Raw genomic sequence first — 19218 nt, forward strand, 5'->3', positions numbered from 1 at the left:
AGATTTAAGGGGGAAATACCGTGCTGAAAATGTAGAATGTGTTTACTACTTGATTGTACCTACAATAAGTACTATATACATACATACGTTCCTAGTTGAACTTCAATCCTTAAGAACAGATCCAAGAGCGCGTATCGAGAAGCGTTTTTACGGTCAAGTTCGCAGGCGCAAACGCTACACTGTTTTTTTGAGTGAAAAAAAGGTACTTTGACGCATTTTTCGTACGAAAAGAAGGTACTTTCTTCTTTCATTCGTGTGTTGTCGCTCAGGGACGGATCACTGTCTCCTCTCCTCTCGATTCCTTCCCAACAAAACTTCTGACAGTTTATACATAATTACTGAACAAAAACTCATCCCTCTTTCTACAAATCTATTTATTATCTACATTAACAAATAGAACTATTAACTTTCCAGTGTGAATCCTTGTGTACATTGATTGCTAATAATCATGCAATTTAGTAAAAAGTTTTTCCCACTATACCTCGTCATAATCCAATAATTGTATTCAAATAAAAACTTCGCTCATTATTCTAATTTTGAAGCATTTGGAATCATATCAACACGATTATCTCTATCTACACAGAGCCCCCAGAGTTGAACTCCGAAATAGGGAAGAAGTGCAAGTGTTAAGTGTAAAATACATCTCTTCATACTTTTGTGGGCATAATGTTAAAGGCTGTGAGGTAAGGCATTTTTCTTTTTTCTCACTATGTAAATATTATGTACTCATTTCTTTTTTCCGTTCTTTGTAACCCATCTATGTATTTTTAATAAGAATCTCAAAAATATCGTCATCATCCTTGAACCATGTGAGAAAAATAAAAAAATTCGTGTCAAAAAAAATTTGGGGTCTGAAAAAAGAAAAAAAAAGGGAATAATTTTTTTTTAATCTCTTTTTATTGTCAGTGGTTTTTTATTTTTATTTAAATAAATAATTATAACATAAAAATAAGTCTGTAGAGCAAGTAAAAGAGTCCATCTTCGAACGAACTAACTAAGTAGTAGAAATATCATCATTATTATGCTATATAGTGTGTATTAAAGAAGTGGTTCAACTGGTTTCAATCATTTCAAGGTTTATCCAATACATCGTATTTAATCTGTAATTTATTTGTGACAGCAGCTTGTTCCATATGCAGTATTTTTAGGAATTCAAATTTAGGTAAAAAAAAAGATTTTGACCATGTTTTCTATAGAGCAAAGCAAAAAAAAAGTTGAGATGTCAAGGTTGGGTGACTGACCCAAAATGTCAAAATAATAATGATAATACGTAAACAAACAATATCTGTCCTCAGTCAAGGTCAAAAGTCCTTTTATCAACATTTATTGTGTTGAGTTTTTTATATATAGGTTTTACATGTCATCAGCTCATAATGATTAGTATGGGTATATTATATATTTAGTTATGGCATATATGTAGTTGTTGTTGTAATTAATAATGCCAGGGGCGTCCCCAGGATTTTTTTCCCACAACGAATGAATCTTTTATAGAAAAAAGTCCTTAATTTTTTTTTATACTTCAATGACCTTTTTTTATCAGGGAAAATCGAAAAACAAAATCTTTTTTTTTATTTTAGAAAAAAAATACTTAAATTAATTTTGGCTACAGCTCATCTGTGGACGCCCCTGAATGCAGTTCCTAAAGAGAGCGGGAGGGGGTCAAAAATAATAAAAACAATATTGAATAAAAATAAAATAAAAAGAGAAAATACCCCCAAAAACGACATATTTCGAACAGTTATAGCCATATTATTCACATTTCTGGGATGGATTGAAATGCCTCAGAGTTGTAGCTACAGTTCAATACCCTTATTTGATTTTTAAAAAAACATGTATTGACCCTGGCATGCTCTTTCAAATAAAATCCATCAATTTTATCATTTTTTTAATGTGATCCATTTTGGTGAATTCAAGTGCAATTTGCAGCACATCCATAGGGCTTATACGAACAATTTGTTCATAGAAATGGACGAATATAATTCGCCCAAGAATACAAATTTATTCCACACTCAATTTTGTCAATTCATAAATTATTATAGCCTACTTTTGTGTTGATGTGACACATATAAATATATATATACATATTTTAAAACCTTTGCTTCTTCTAAGTGAAAGAACTCCTTGTTTTTTCGTCAGCCCTCGTCGACTAGTCGTATTATACTTACAATACATAGTAGGACGTGGAAGTAATATCCTTTAAAAAAATCAAGGTTATGGATTGAGTTGTTTTTTTATATTTTATTTTGTACTTTGGTGTGTTAGTCGTATAGTATAGTACAATTGCACCCAGTACTCGAACGAGAGAATAGGAACGAGAGAATATGGGGGGAGAATTAACAATATGAATCTGATGTGGCGAAAGAAGCTAAAAGATACACATCTTCAAAACTCTTTTCCATCACTTGAAAATTCAACTTTATTTTGGAGCATGGTATATACGAGTAATCATTAATATTAAAAAAACCAATTTTTTTATTTTTCTTTTACGAAAAGAGCGCTTTGAAAATACATATATTATATGTATATGAAAAAATACTCCAAGATGCGTTTTCACTTTCAAGGTCAATACCGCATAATTGTGTACATATATGTTTATTACATTTTTTGTATTTTTTTTTATGAAAAAGAATTGCAAAATAATTATAATTAAATTTCTCTCTCTTTAAATCCTTTATGTATTATGGTAGACATACCTAGAACAGCCAAATGATTAATGAGATATATACCTATATACATATTTAAAAAAGGGACTCCATTTGTATTTTTCAACCAATGATTAAGCTAAACAAAATTCTTTTAAAAAAGTCTCTCCTTTTTTTCTATCCCTTCATATCCGTGAGGCTGATAAAATAATCATTTAAGAAGAAAACTTTCTCAAAAATTCAAATTAAATAGGTGAGGTGATTGTAAAAGTGATGATGATGCTATTTAATACAATATTCTAATTAGCTATGAAAATGACTACGATCCTTAATTTTAAATTTAACTTCTTTTTCTGTTTTTTTTTTCTCGTTTTGTTTTTTTGCAGACTTTTTGTGATACTACAATTAATATTCTGCGTGTTTGTGAGTGATTCCCTCAAAGAGGAAGATGAGTTAGAGCCAACGCTGGTGTTTGGAGAAAGCGTTTCCTCTTATTCTTCCTCATTATCAGATGGACGTGTTGCACGTCGAATCTACGAGCATCCAGACTATTATTTAACTGCTCCAAGGGATGATGAAGATGCCGTCGTTATTGTTCCAAGAGAGTTCTCCAAGGATGTTCTTCCTTCTACTCCAGAGCTCAATTATCTCATGTCAAAGTCCATGGATAAAGTAAAGAAGCTTATATTTGATCTTGAGAAAGAAAAAAGTAAAGTGATGAAGATGAGGATGTGAATCCATTCAAGTAGCAATACCTTTTTTGACCTTTTTTCTTTCTTTTTCTTTTACAGAGGGCATCAAGCCACTTCCTAAGAAGGCAACAAGGAACGTGACTCTCGCGGCTTTACTTATAGAAGAAGTCACACGACAATTAGCCAAGAAGTAAGGAGAATTATTCTTTTTATTCATTACTACTTCTTGTTCAATGCATACATACATATGTAGAGTGAAGAAATAAGTATTTGATCCTTTGGCGATTTTGTAAGTTTATTCACTGGCAAAGAAAAGAACCGTCTATAATTTTAATGGACGGTTTATTTTAACAGTGAGAGACAAAATATTAACAACAAAAAAAGTCTTTGAAGGCTGAAAAATGCTGAGTATAGCCCCAAAAACCAATCCCCATTGTCAACCATGGGAGTAAAAACGTTACATATATTTTGGGGATGTTTATTTGCAAATGGGAAGGATGACTTCACCAAATGTAAGGTAGGATGGACGGAGCCATGTACCCTGTAAATCTTGGACGACAATCTCCTTTTCTTAAGACAGAGCAATGAAAATAAGTCGTGTAATAAGCACTTTAGAAGTCCAATCATCAAAAGCATACGGCACAAAGGAGTGACTCAAGAAGAAGCACATTAATGTCATGGAATGGTCTGGTCAATCTTCGGACGTTCATCCCATTATTTATCAGTGGCAAGCTTACAAAATTGGCAAGGGATAATATATTTATTTATTCCAATGTTTATGCACTATGTATATAGTTTAAAGGCAGTACATATATATTAAGACACAAGCATCCAGTACCCTCAAGAATACTTATTTATCTATAATGGTTTTTATAGAAAGAATTAAATTACCTTTTGTACATTTTTTTTCTTTTTGAATAACCAAACAATTTATAACGAGAAACTCTCTGAGTAACATCACATTTTTTCCAATTGAAATATCCATAGGAGGTTTTACTAGTGTTGTGTGGATTCTTATTCAGGACTGAAAACTGCAGTCCCTTCTAGTTCAGTTCAATCCTGTATATCATTCCTAAAACTTATAAAGTTTGATCCGTAATAAAATCTCTCAACTTTATCTATTCTTTTTTAAAATTAGTTCTAGTAATGAGAGTTCAAAAGACCGGTCCTAAGACTGGACTGCACCGAATAAATAAGGACTGTCACCACACTACGTGTCACCCTTCTATGACGACGGCCCTACATGCATTACTTACTTAGGTATATGCCTTCTGTATGTACATATCTTACATAATTAATCCTTGATTTCAAATTATGTTTAATGATCGTTAATATATATATATATGTGTGTGTATGGTCGTAGGATGTTGGCCAGATGACTAAAACCTCAAAATTTGTCATTGATCGAAGGTGAAAAACAAGACATTGATATATATATATTTATTGTTTTGTTTTGTTATTTCATTTTTCCCTAACTATAAAGGAATGGAAACCTTCAAAACTTTAAACCAATGGATTAGGAGTGTGTTAGTAGCATGCATAGAGTTACTTACAATTCCTTTATATAGATTGCAAAATGTTGAATACATGTACATACTTAGTTAAGGTTAGCTGGGAATTAAGGTATAAGTATGAATGAGAGGTTCAGGCTGTATTTCTCTTGGGAGGGGGAGGCAGAGTACAATGTAAAGAATTCATACGACTCAAATTCATTTTGCATTTTTATTGCACTAGTGAAATATCTATTTTCTTCTTCTTTTCTTCTATCTGTGTAGTATAGAGTATGAAAGCCACAAAGCCATTAAATTTTTTAACTAATAATAATATATTTATCAATCCACACATGAACACATTTTTGTGGTCATGTGTGGATTGTTTCATTTTCTTTTAGTATTATTTAAAAAATGCCGCCATGTTTGTCTTCTGTCTTTCTTTAATAATGGGCAATGTAAGCTATGAATGACAGAAATGAATAAAAATATATATTTTGACACAAATATGTTATTCCTAATTTCTTGTTCCCATTATGTATCTAGCTATGCCTTGGGTCGAGGAGAAGTTTCTTCTCGAGTAGAAAATGTGCGGATTGAGGATACAATGCTCTCTGAACTATGTCCTGATGTTAGAGCCTCATTCTGTTTCCCACAAAAATATCGTACACCAAATGCAGAGTGCAATAATGTCAAAAATCCAATGTGGGGTGTCACAGGTGCTGCCTATCTCCGATTGGTAGAGCCTCAGTATGAGGATGGAGTGGGTACTCCTCGTGAGTCCTCTATTTTGGAAGAAAAAAAACTTCCTGATGCGTCAACTGTCTCATCTAAACTTGTTTGGACACATAACAATCCTCATGAACACATCACTGCCATTGCAGCTACATGGGGAGAATTTGTTGCTCATGATATCAGCTATACTCTCCCTCTATCCGGATTTGAGCAGGTAGCTAATTTACTTCTAATCTATTGATTTGTTTTTGAGTAATCTTCTTAATTTGCTACCTTCATTAAAGTGTTGCGACTCCATGTTTCGAAAAGAAAATGCCATGGAATGCTTCCCCATTGTCAATGATCAAACAGTTTGCCAAGAGTATGTTCGCTCTGCCATTGGTCTCAAGCCTGGTTGTGTTCTGGGACCAAGGGAGCAAATGAACTTTGCCACTGCGTTTTTAGATGGCTCCGGAATTTATGGATCTACTCCCAAGTCTGGTGAAGATAGGAGGAAATTGGAAGGTGGATTGCTTAAAATGGGAGATCCTGAAGGCAATGTTCTTCCTTTGGATAAGAATAATCCCAATTGTCGTCCTAATTTGGATGGGCATGAATGTTTTAAATCAGGGGATGAAAGAGTTAATCACAACGCGGGATTAGCAGTCCTTCATACTTTATTGGCAAAAGTAAGTTGCAATTTCAGACTTGAAAGATGCAAGTTTATATTGTTATTTATATTTCTCTCTCCCTTTCTTGGTTTAACTATTATATTTTGACGTCAATATGGGAGGCAAAATTGAAAAGATGAAATGTTATTTCTAAAAGTGTTTTTTTTTTTTTTTAAATGTTTAATAAGGAAGGAAAAAGTCATTAGGAAATGAATTTACTGAAACATAAATATATATTGTAATATTGTACTCTTAAAGTAATTACACATAATTATTAGTAATCCACCTTCAAAATTGTAATTTAATGGTAATATGTTATAATAAAAATGACTATATTTCATTCAGGAACACAATCGAGTAGCTCGAAGCCTTGAGGGAGTGAACCCTCATTGGGACGAAGAGACACTATACCAAGAGGCTCGACGCATAGTATCAGCAGAAATTCAACACATAACCTACAATGAATTCCTTCCAGCCATTTTGGGTGAAGTCCTAATGAAGACTTTTGACCTTGAGCCAAAATCAAATGGATATAATATGGAATATGATGAAGAACTTCCTGTCACTACTCTTAACTCTGTTGGTAATGCAATCCTTCCATTCGTGCTCTCACTTTTCCCACCTAAATTGAACTTCTTCAATAGTGTAAGTCATCAATTTGACTAACATCTTTTGCTTAACTAATAATTATATTCCTTCTTAAATATACATAGAAGGGAAAGCAAACGGGCCAAGTTCCTTTCAATTCCACCTATTGGGCTCCTTTCCACGCGAAAGATAAAAAACTCATTTCTGAAATACTTCTGGGACTATCACGAACACCAGCCCAAAAGGCTGATCTTGTTATGGCTAGGGACACCAAGATTTGTAAGTACTCGAAAAGAAGGAACCAACCCTTCAAATGTGCATCATTCTATCTTTTAAGATTGAAATAGTTTAAATTATAAAGGTTTTATTTCATATCAGATTTAAATCAGGATCTCGTTGCAAACATTATTCACAGAGGACGTGATCATGGTTTACCTACTTATACGCAAGTCCGAGAGACTTGTGGCCTTTCTCCCGTTCGAAATTTTGAGGAGCTAAGTAACACTGTGGACAAGGAAGTGATAGGACTTTTGGAGACAACCTATGAGGTAAGGTTCACAATTAGATACCTAGAATGAGAAAAGAAGACTCTCTATTTTAATGATTTTGTTACTTATTAGCACGTAAGTGATGTGGATCTCTTCATTGGAGGTCTAGCAGAGCGGCCTCTTTCCGGTGGAGTTGTTGGCCCTACCTTTGGTTGTCTGTTGGGTCAACAGTTTCAAATATTGAAAAAAGGAGATCGCTTTTGGTACGAAAATAACATTCCTCCCTCCGCTTACGGAAAGGATCAACTCTTAGAACTTCGTAAGGTCACACTGGCATCTTTGATTTGTTCCAACTTTAAGGACATTCATGAAGTACAGCCCGAGGTTTTTCTCAACAGTGATCCTTATTTGTGAGTAGGATTTTTTTGTTTCACATATGTTCATAATAGGAATGATGAATTTAGTTCATATGATTAATTCTTTATTTTCCTTGGTTCTGATCGAAATAGGAATTCTCCAGTTCATTGTGATATTTTTCCGCAAATTAACTTTCAACAATGGAAAACTGATAGTCCTGCCCTTCAAGTCCCCGAGGTATATTTCTTTTTTAATACTAATAAGTACTCGTGTCTACAATGTACTTTCAGTATGTATTTATTCAGTACATAGATACTACATGATTAATATTTACATATTTATTTTTACTTTTACAAGTAAATATTACAATAACCATGATATATACTATTATACTTTTTTTTATGTAAAGGCTATTTTAATTCAAACACTTGAAAAAGGAACACAAGGTCTTGTCAAGCGGAGGAAAGAGGAGTACATGCTTTGGGAACATAGTGAGTAATGATCCTATTTGAAAGAAAAGAAAAAAATCATTTAACTGAACACTCTTATATATTATTATTATAGACATGGGAGCAAATCCTCAGTCCTCATTGGGAACAGCATTTGCTTTTAGTCGTCCCAACAAAGTTGCTCTTAAATTGTCGAATACCTCTCTTCTCCTCGAATATACATCCAGAGTCTTTATCAACTCCCTTCAAGAGTAAGTCAGTTTATGTAATATCTACAAAACTTATGTTATTATTCGTTTTTTTCTTGATGGAATTCTACATAATCTATTTTTAAATCTTTTATTGATGTATACTATCTTTGTTTCAAGGATTTCTCTTTATTTATAAATTCTTTATTCATTGTCAAAGATAAAGGCGCTCCTCTGGCCTTAACAAAATAAAATAGTGTAGTGCAATTTTTTTAAAGGTTTTATATATTGTATTGTTGTTAATATTTTTAATTAAATTGAATTTGAAATGTATGTAGTCGAGCTACATATATATTAAAAAAGAAGCTTTTTCATGCTATTTGTACTCTGATAGGCCTGAAAATAATCGAATCAAACGTCAAGTAACTGGAAATAGTGACTCCATTGATGTAAATATTGATGACTTTGCGGATGGTTTAACCAACATTGACGTTACACGGGTGATCCCCACAAATGCTCCACTGGAGGTTTGTCCATTTGATGAAAACAGTCTTCCTTGTGACCACACCCATAAATATAGAACTATGAATGGATGGTGTAATAACCTCAATAATCCTCAGTACGGGAAAAGTGTCACCCCACTTGTTCGATTTCTATCAGCAAAATATGATGACGGTACGTACAAAAGGAATGTTATCTATCGATTTTCAATCGTCTATAATAATGATCATTTATTTCCATTTAGCTATATCTCGTCCAAGGTTCAGGTCTGCTACGGGTAAGAGCCTCCCATCTCCTCGAATGGTGTCTATAGTGGTACATGCTGATGTTTCCCATCTACATGGACGATACACTCTTATGCTCATGCAATTTGGACAATTTTTGGATCATGACATTACGCTCACTCCCGTCAATAAAGTAAGTTTGTTAGTTAATTGAGCGTATTTTTTGACCAAACTATCAATTTTGTGAGTAGGGCTTCCCCGATTCCATTTTGGATTGTCGTGGTTGTGACTCTGCGCGAACTGTTCATCCTGAGTGTTGGCCTATTTCTGTCCCAAAAAATGATCCCTATTTCCCTGCATTAAATACCACTTCTGGAAGAGCACATTGTATTGCATTTACAAGATCCCTACCTGGTCAGCAACGACTTGGCCCACGAGAGCAAGTTAACCAAAATACGGCTTTCATTGATGCATCTATGATTTATGGGAATGACAAATGTGACTCTATTGATTTACGACAAAACATTGATGGTAGGCTGAACACTACACTACCCAGTCATGGAAGAGGCAAACATCTTATGCCCAAGGATAGTTCCAATAAGGAATGTAAAGCGGCTTCAGGATTTTGTTTCAAAGGAGGAGATGCTAGAGCCTCTGAGCAGCCTGGACTTGCTGCCTTACATACTATTTTTCTCAGGGAACATAATCGTCTCGTCACCAAGCTGAAAGTAAGATTCATTGCTCAATTTTTTTTAAACCGTATAAATATTGGCCGATGATAATATTTTAGAGAGTCAATCCTCATTGGAGTGATGACGAACTTTATTATGAGGGAAGGCATATTTTATCAGCTGTGAATCAACACATCACTTATAATGAGTTCCTTCCTCGGATCATTGGTTGGAATTATATGAACTTGTATAATCTTCGAGTTCAAACCCAAGGATATTCTTCAGACTATGAGTCTACCTGTAATCCTGGCATATTCAATGAATTTGCCACAGCTGCCTTCAGATTTGGTCATTCACTCATTCGTCCCATGCTTACCCGTATGTCTGCTGATTGGAAGGAAAAGAAAAAGCATATTCGTCTACGTGATGGATTTTTCAACCCAGATATGTTATATCAAGAAACAATGATTGATGAAGTTATCAGAGGTCTAGTTGCTACGCCTATGGAGAACCAGGATCAGTTTATATCCGGAGAAATAACCAACCATTTGTTTGAAGAAAAAAAAATCCCATTTTCTGGTCTTGATTTAGCTGCACTCAATATTCAAAGGGGGCGTGATCATGGATTGAGACCCTACAATGAATATAGAGTTGCATGTAATCTAAAGAAAGCAAGAACATTTGAGGATTTAGGGAGAGAAATCAATGCAGATGTAATCAAAAGACTGAAACAAGTATGAATAGATTTAAGAAAAAATAATTTTTCTTTATTTAATTAATTTATTTCCATTGTAGGTATATGATAGTGTGGATGATGTGGATTTATTCACAGGTGGGTTGAGTGAGAATCCCCTCCAAGGAGCTCTTGTGGGTCCCACTTTTGCTTGCATCATTGGAATTCAATTTCAGAAAATCAAGAAATGTGATCGTTTTTGGTATGAAAACAATGACGCAAATAATCGATTCTCAGAGGCTCAATTAACAGAGATTCGTAAAATGACTCTTGGCAAGATTATCTGTGAGAATTGTGATATTGTTGGAGATATACAAAAATCAATTTTTGATCAGCCTCATGAGTTCTTGTGAGTAGCAGTACTACCATTGATTCAAAAGTATGAAATATAATTTATACTTATCTTTCAACTCCTTAGGAATCCAAGAGTTCCATGTAGATCCGTTCCAGATATTGACTTAAGTCACTGGAAGGAGGAGGTTACGAATTGTAGAGTAAATGGTTTGGATATCACACTCGGATCTTCAAGAAAGATATCTCCTTGCACGAGTTGTACCTGTACAAAGGAAGGGGTTAGTATATATTAGAAGAACCCATTTAAAAAAATGTTGTATTTAACTAACGTTGACTCCACTTTGATTATTAGGCTCAATGTCAATCCCTTAAAATCAATAATTGTGGCGCACTTATATCAGAATTCGGGGAGGAGGCAGTGCGAAGGGATAACATCTGTAAGACGCAATGTTCTTTCGCTCTCAATTCGAATTTGGTGATTGATGCCGCAGATCAACTTCAAGCCCCTGGATTCACAGGACTCGTGACAAATAATAACATCAACCTGAATAACAATATCAACAATAATAATGTTAATAACAATGCCAATATCAACAACAATAATAATAATAACATAATCACCTCCATCAATAACATACAGAAACCCCGTTTACAGCTACAGCAGCCCCCACCCCAACAATTTAATAGGGTGCCAATTCCACCACTACGACCTCCATTAAGGAATCCTCTCCCAATTATTTTACCCACAGCAGGGGTACGACCCCCTCCTCCCCCTGTTCTGACAACAGTTATTCATAATGCGGCAAATGTAGCAGCAAACTTAGCTCCTCCATTGCCATCAATACCAGCGCCGAGTAGACAGCCTCGGCCATTATTTAGCTTTTTACCTCGACTACCCAATCTTTCTGAATTATTCGGTTTATAAGTATGCTATAAATCCAGGATCACATTACCATTTTACTGCATATTTTTGACGAAGAATAATTATTATTTTTATTATTTTAATTGAAATTGAAACGCATACAGAAAAGAATTCATTTTTTTAAAGATTCACTAATTGTCCTAATAGAAGAATAGATTTTGATGTATTATTATTTTAATGTACCCCCCACTGTTGGCAGTTTTAGTATGGATTATAACGATTGCTAAAACAAATAGAAACCCATTTTATTATCTTTCTCTCTTATGGATATTAATGTATTATTATATCAATCACTTATCAGTATGACTATTTCCTAGCTAATTTCTTAAGTAGAAATTATTTGTTCTATCCATATATAATGTTATTGTTTTGTTTTTAAAATTCCTGATGCTGACCACAATTATTCGTTCAATGAAGGTTCAATAATAATGGGTTTACTTTTTTGTTTGTTCTTATTTTGTAGAACCAACCCAATTTTCATACCACAAAACCGTCCCCTCTTTTTTTTCAAATAAAATTAATTCAATCATAGTTATTTATTTAGTAAAAAGAATTATTTTTGTATCCTACATACATACAAGGTAAAAAAGCACAGATAGAACCCTTATACCTAACTTAGTAGCAATAGTAGTAGTGTATAGCCATTTAAAGACGAATAATTAAGCAAAAGAAAACAAAGAAGAAGAAAAATCCTAATTGGTGATATAAGAATATATTTTTTTTTAATTGTGATACTTATTTCTATAGGCCATTTTCTGTCAGAATCAGCATTTTTCGAATGATTTTTTTTTTTACATACATGTTTTTACATATATTATTTTATATTATGCCAATAAATAAAAGTTCAAAAGAAAGAACGGTGTACTTACTTTATAATGGCATCTCTCAACTTTTCCTCTATATAAAGAGCAAGAAAACTCCAAGACTACGGGATAGATTAAGATAGGTCGGATCCAGTTATTGTTGAATCATTTCACGCAAATATTCGATTAATTTTTGGTTATCCAAACTTTGGGATCCAGATCCGAAATCAAAATTAGACAGATGCTAGTCTCGAATTTTATTAGCATTTTACACGAAGTTTGGACTTACATTTAATAGAATCAGGATTAAACTTACACTTTTGCAGATGCCAAAACTATGAATCATCCAATTTTATTACTATTAGAACATAATTATTAGTTATCATTAAAGTTATTTTTTAGAATAACATTGGGCACATTGTTCCTTTTATTTATCTTACAACCTCGTCTTCGAAAAGAAAAGGGGTCAAACTAGGTTGGTAGTTAGCACCAATTCTTCAAACTATGAACTTATTATTCAATAATAGTTGATAATTGTTCACAGCTTAATAACAAATAATTTGTATCCAACCAATCAATGTTAAGAACACTGATTAGAGAAAAAGAAGAAGAAGAAACATCGAAAACTGACGGGTTATATTTTCGTCTTTGTGCATGAGGTAACATCGTGTGGAATCATAATGCGATGCAACTATTTATGTAGATGTGGCTCCAAGCACTACTCAAGTTAAATAGAGTGTACCTACTTTTGATATCCGGGCCTGGGTCCAAAAACCATCTTATTTCTAAACTAGGAGTGTCAAAAATCATGCTTATAGTAGTCAAAAATATGTTCGACAAAAAAAACTGAAAATGAACGTGTTAACGGTGCATGAGCGTTATTTACTTATCTTAGTTTGTAAACAAAGCGAAAGAGAGTGTCGCCGCCTTGTGGCAATATAATACAACTCTCTGAATGATGGTATTTAGTATGACGTCATTATTGTTGATGTCGACCATTTTGGGAGAGGCATAAATAACAAAGTTTTATGACCTTTTGCGTTAATATTAAGGAAAATAGTCAACTACTGGATGTCAAAATGTAACCAACAAATCAAAGGACTTAAAGCTTATGGTCTATCAAAAATCTTTCCCTCTAATTCCTAGTTTTATTATAAATCTTTCCCAAAAATGTATTGAATATAGTTATTACATTGTTATTCAACCTTATTTACATAGTGTAGATAAAAATTAACTATTACTCGTATAAGGGAAAGTCCACCTTTGAGCCCCCAAAATGGTATCTCCTTCAACTAAGATGCAATTTATTACATCAATAATAACACTGTCCAAGAGCAAAAATGGTAAAAAAACAGTATATGCTCTATTTAATAGAGTTTGATCCCTTGATTCCAAATATGGCCTTATTTTTTCTCTCATAGCCTTCAGAAAAAGGCCAATTTTTTTGTTATTTTTGGCTATTTTTAAGGTTCAAAGCTGTTTTAAGCCCTCGGTGTTGAAGATAGGGATAAATTATATCCATATTATGTTTATTATATTTTAAAGCTGAATGTTAAAAAATTCTAAAACCATTTTTAAAATGTATGTATCATACTTTTAACTCGAGTTACCTTTGTTTAAAGTGGAAAATAGATAGGCACAGAGGCCATGTTTCCTAAACTAAATATAAAGTTAATTTCAAATTTATTCTAATTAAAACTACAGAATTCTACACTATAAATTATTGTGCTTAACAAAATTTAACACAAGTGTTAAATAAACTGTATTTTCTAAAAAATATAAGTAAATATTTTTATAAATAAAAAAAGTAATTAAAAATTTCGAGGATAGGTAAATAAAAATGTCATCTCAAGCTAGTCCACAGAAAGAAAAATACTAGCCCCTCTGTTGGCTTAGATCTTGCTACGGGACTGTTACGAAGTTTGACAGTGACTCTTTTTTATATATGTAAGAAGGCTACAAATTTTAACTTTATTCTTAGGGGTGGGGGGAGGGGATCTTTGGACAAATCTTTAATTTTTTTTTTTGTCAAATTTGCCACTTATAAACACATTCTGTCAAAATTGTCAAAGAGTGACAAAAAACAAAATTTAACAACTTTTTTTTTTTTAACTTTAGAAATAATGAAAATTCTTAACAAGAAGAAGATATAGTTGACGACAACTTTTATTTTCAACAAATTTGACAACAAGCCTGTCAGAAAGGTGTAGCACCCCCCTCACACAATCAAATCCTCGTAATTACGGATGTGTGTCCTTAAAACTATAAACAGTTCTAAGAACGATGAAATTTCGTTTCACGTTCTGATAAATCGGTCTAGAATGAATCACTTAATATTGGATGAAGAAAAAATATGATTATATGAATATATCAGCACTAGCTGAGATATATGATAAAACAACTTGTAATAATGATAGATGTTATCAACAGTTTATAAATATGCTCGTAAGGATCCAGGAAAGTTTTATTGAAGACCTTTTTGGGACTAAATAAAGACTGGGATATTTACTTGTGTCTTAACAAAAATTGGAATTGTTGGGAACGTGATCACAATGAATAATGAATTTTAATCTAAAGAATAAAAAGAAGTAATATGTATCTACAAATCTGTGTTATTAATTTATTTCATAGCCAACAAATGAAATTCTGGTTTGCACAATATTCAAAATTTATTTAAGTCCCAATGGGTGGGATACTATCCAAAAAATTAAAATTCTCATGAGGCTAATTATTTTTTGCCCGACTATATTTTGTACTCTATATCGATAAAGCAAAGTTAAATTGTCTGTCTGTATCTATGTAGGTGTGTACTCCTTCATTCATATTTGATTTATATAATCACAATATATTCATATTAATGAAGCTTGCAGGAGAGTAGATCATTTTCATATTTTATGCAACACTATAAAATATGAATTGAAGACTCTTTTGCATCTAAAATTCATATTAAAAAAAAGGAAGTACATTATACAAAATAAAAATATGACTAAATCTTAGTCAGATAGCGAGCTAGAGACTAAAGTACTCCCTGATTCATCACGTCATATTATTTTTTTTCTCAAACTATAATTATTATTTTTTCATTCTTGAGGAGAGAACATCTAAGTATTGATTAGCTACATGTAGTATGTAACTAAAGTTCTCTAGACTAAATTACTACCTAGTTCATCCCCTCATATTAAAAAACATTCTCAACTTTTATTCCTATCCTTTTACTCTTTATGAGAGAACATTTAAGCATTGAGTAACTACGTGTGAGTGTGATCATAAACAACGGTGAAAACACTGACGATTTCTTCTATATTATTAAAGCAATGTTTGTATGTTCGTCGACATCCAATAACTCCAGGAATTTTGGGTACTATTGCTATTATTAGATAATAGTCAATTGCTGTATCATAGACAACCTGTTTCGAAAAGTTTATGCTCAAGTAATTTTCCTGTCTTAAGACATAAAATGACAAGTTCAATTTGTAAACAAATTATGTGCACCATAATATTTTCCCCTGATGCACAAAGAGGAATCTTATATATTCTTATGGCTCTAAGAGTTGAGTGAATGAGGAAGCAAAGATATATATATAGGACAACATAATCTGCACATAATTACTTAATAATAGATATGTAGATTTAACGTATATCTTTACTAATTACCACTTTAATCTATACCGAAAGAACGTATTTTAATATTATATATTATATTTAGTAATAACAAATCACAAATTAAACGTTTCCTTGATATCATTTCAAATGAAGTCCAAACAATATAAGGATACAATTGCGGAAAAAAGAACTCTAGGGAATTTCTACACTTTTCTTATGCAATTCAGGGGCGTAGTAAAAGTTTCCATGTTGGGGGGGGGGGTAAAAATAAAAGCATAAATTCCCCTATATCAATACGGCTGAAATTACCCCCATGTAGAACTTCACTTCTGATCCGAGTCCAACAAGGACACACATATAACTCCTCAACAAATCAACTTCGTCTTTCACGTACTAGTGATTACTTTATTGTTCTCTCCTAAAGAATAATGATTACAGCTTTGGAAAATAAAAATAATGTTCCGGATGCAATAATAAAAAGTCGCTCCCGCCTTATGGGAAATATTTTATGCACCTCTAGGGAGCTCTAAGTATATTTTTCCCCGTTCACAGTTTAGAATAACTTAAATCCACTAAGTAATGATAGGGGTATTGGAAAATGAAAAAAACCTGTTCAGATTGCAAACTAGACAAGGCTTTCCAAGAGATTTTATACACCTTAAACGATTTTTATACGATTTTGTGGAAATGAACATCCGAATAAGCCCAACCAATATTTTAGATTGCCCTATACACGTAACATGATCATCGACATGTTTTAACACAGAATAAGTGTCTGAATGTGACCAAGAAGTGCAGTCAGTGATTCCTGCACATGATTATTTTGTTGTCGTTTTTTTCAGTAAAAGAATCAAAAACTCAACCAAGGTTGACTAGTTTTAGAAATAAAACCTATGATTTCAGGCAGAATTATGATAGTTTTAAGAGGATTAAGAATTATAAGCTTAAATAGAGCTGCAATCTTTTGAAATTGATGTTGACATTCTCTCAGGCAATCGCTCCGAACATGAGGGATTTATGAATGAAACAGTGCTTTAAAATAAAATCAGCGAACCAATTTATGATTGCATTATTCTCCAAAGAGCTATAGGAAGGTGTTTATAGACAATTTATATAGATGCTCGAAGCAAAGAGATTGTCTGCATGTTAAAGTGATACCAGATATTGTTATTTTTTTAGATTGAGAAATATGCTTTAATTGTAAGGGAAAGAAATTGAAAATAGTAGATTACTTGAAATGCTACTTTTATAATTAATTTGAACCCCAATATTCAAAATCAATTAATTTGGTCTTGAATATTATGCAGCCTCATAATAATTACTAGAAACTACAAAAGAAAGTATATCGAGTCCATTTTAAGATGATAATAATGTATAACGTATGATCTAGAACGCGTGCCATAATTTTTGAATTTCTAAAATGTAGTTATTATTTTTCAAAGCAATTATAATTGTTCTTTAATTTTTCCAAAGAGAGAACATCTAATGAGAAAGTAATAACTAGTGCAGAAAAGGCAAATAGTAACACTGATAATTTGTCTTTGATGACTCAGAGTAGAATTGGGGATTGACATCTGAGTCATGAATGCCTATTAATATGTCCTTCCTATATACTGAGTAGGATTTGAGTTTGGTTCATTCATCTCACGGCTGCTTGATTTAATAAAACGTCATAGCAGCTAAGTTGCTGCTTTCTTCCCAAAAATTATTCAAATTTTCGAGAATTACCACATTTATTTTCGGTTTCTTTTATTTTCACATACCGATAGGTCCTACCTTGTATAATTATAATAATACTTCAATGATTTTGAACGGTTTTTTAAAACGATTAAATATGGCAAAGAGACATCATAAAATGTATAATTAAATATCTTACTATTAATATTATGTTAAATTGGTGGAAAATAGCTCGAGACTTCCTGTAATTTGACATTTATTTTTGCATCGATATTTTCTTTAATCGACATTTAGATAACATAAAATTTACACTTTATTTTATTTGTCAACTCTCGATGTTTTTTCTTTTTTTCCTCTAATCAGCGTTCTGAATGTAGATTGGTTGAATTTGAAATTGCTATTGTTAAGCCGTGAACAATTTGATACAATTAGATATGTAAAAATCATTTCATATTTGATAAGAGTTGGCTAAATACCAACTGATTTTGGGCAATTTTGTTTATTTTGTTTCTTTGTGGAGGAAAGGTTACGAGACACAATAATGTTAATAAGGTGTAAACGATAAGAATAAGAAATTAACATTGAGAAACAACAGATACTGATACTTGCTGATACTTTATAATTTTCCACTTATAGAGAGTAATCATAAATGATGAAAATTCAGTGGAGAATGGGCATGTTAAAAAAGAAAGCAAAAATCAATATGGTACCCTGACAATTAGAAGAATGTTTCGGAGGAGAGAAATAATAATATCAATGACTTTTGATTAGATCAGCTACAATCAGCTGTGACAAGAGAGGAAGGAGAAAAGGATATAAACAAGGACATTTGGACGAATTAATCCAATGTTGACCTCAATTCTACTCTGAGTAGAAAAAGGACTTACAATTATAACTCCCCAAGAGAATTCTCAGGGCTACTCTACGTCCATAATGAGCACACACAAATGTTCAATCAGGTTTTGAATATAGGAGAAGAGAAAGTTCACTACTTTGGAGTTAAATAATAACGACACCAGCTGAGGGAAAGAAAATTTATTTTTCAGACTACAAATTCCAAAAGAAAATAGGCCGCTAAAAAATACACATGATTAACATAACTAGCTATAAATCAAGAATAATAGAAAAAAAGAAATTGCATAGGTTGAACATGACGCATTTTATCTGGTTTTGGGATTTAATTTTATATTTAATACTGTTCTTTGAACCAAATGTGGTTTGTAAGAGTATAATAGAAGCAAAACACAAATTAAAATAAATATAAGTAAAAAAAGAAAATTCGCATTTTTTAAAAACAATATAAGTTATATCTAGTATAAAATTAATTTCCATATTAATTAAGGTTTAAAATATTGATATTTAGCATATATTAGCAAATATTGTATTTATGTATCAAGATATGATCTGTATTGTATGATTGTACATAATTCTCTCTCAATCCATAATTCTCTCTCAATCTTTTTTCCAAAGAGAAAGGCCCAAAATCAGTTAGTAGTTATCTAATTCTTACC

At 32.4% G+C, this 19218-nt stretch overlaps 1 protein-coding gene across 1 annotated transcript; it reads left to right on the forward strand.

Annotated features, from left to right (window-relative positions):
- Positions 1-208: 208 nt before the first annotated feature.
- LOC121128695 (uncharacterized) lies at positions 209-12478 on the forward strand. The gene is made up of 19 exons (XM_040724286.2): positions 209-683; positions 3029-3351; positions 3434-3524; positions 5371-5773; positions 5844-6227; positions 6555-6854; positions 6923-7076; positions 7176-7345; positions 7418-7695; positions 7795-7879; positions 8052-8133; positions 8207-8342; positions 8674-8954; positions 9025-9197; positions 9256-9732; positions 9795-10409; positions 10471-10757; positions 10827-10980; positions 11055-12478. The coding sequence occupies exons 1-19, from the start codon at positions 667-669 to the stop codon at positions 11625-11627; spliced, it is 4983 nt and encodes a 1660-aa protein (XP_040580220.1). The 5' UTR covers positions 209-666; the 3' UTR covers positions 11628-12478.
- Positions 12479-19218: the final 6740 nt, after the last annotated feature.

This window comes from Lepeophtheirus salmonis, chromosome 1, assembly GCF_016086655.4.
Source record: "Lepeophtheirus salmonis chromosome 1, UVic_Lsal_1.4, whole genome shotgun sequence".
In the NCBI taxonomy this organism is placed as follows: Eukaryota; Metazoa; Arthropoda; class Copepoda; order Siphonostomatoida; family Caligidae; genus Lepeophtheirus; species Lepeophtheirus salmonis.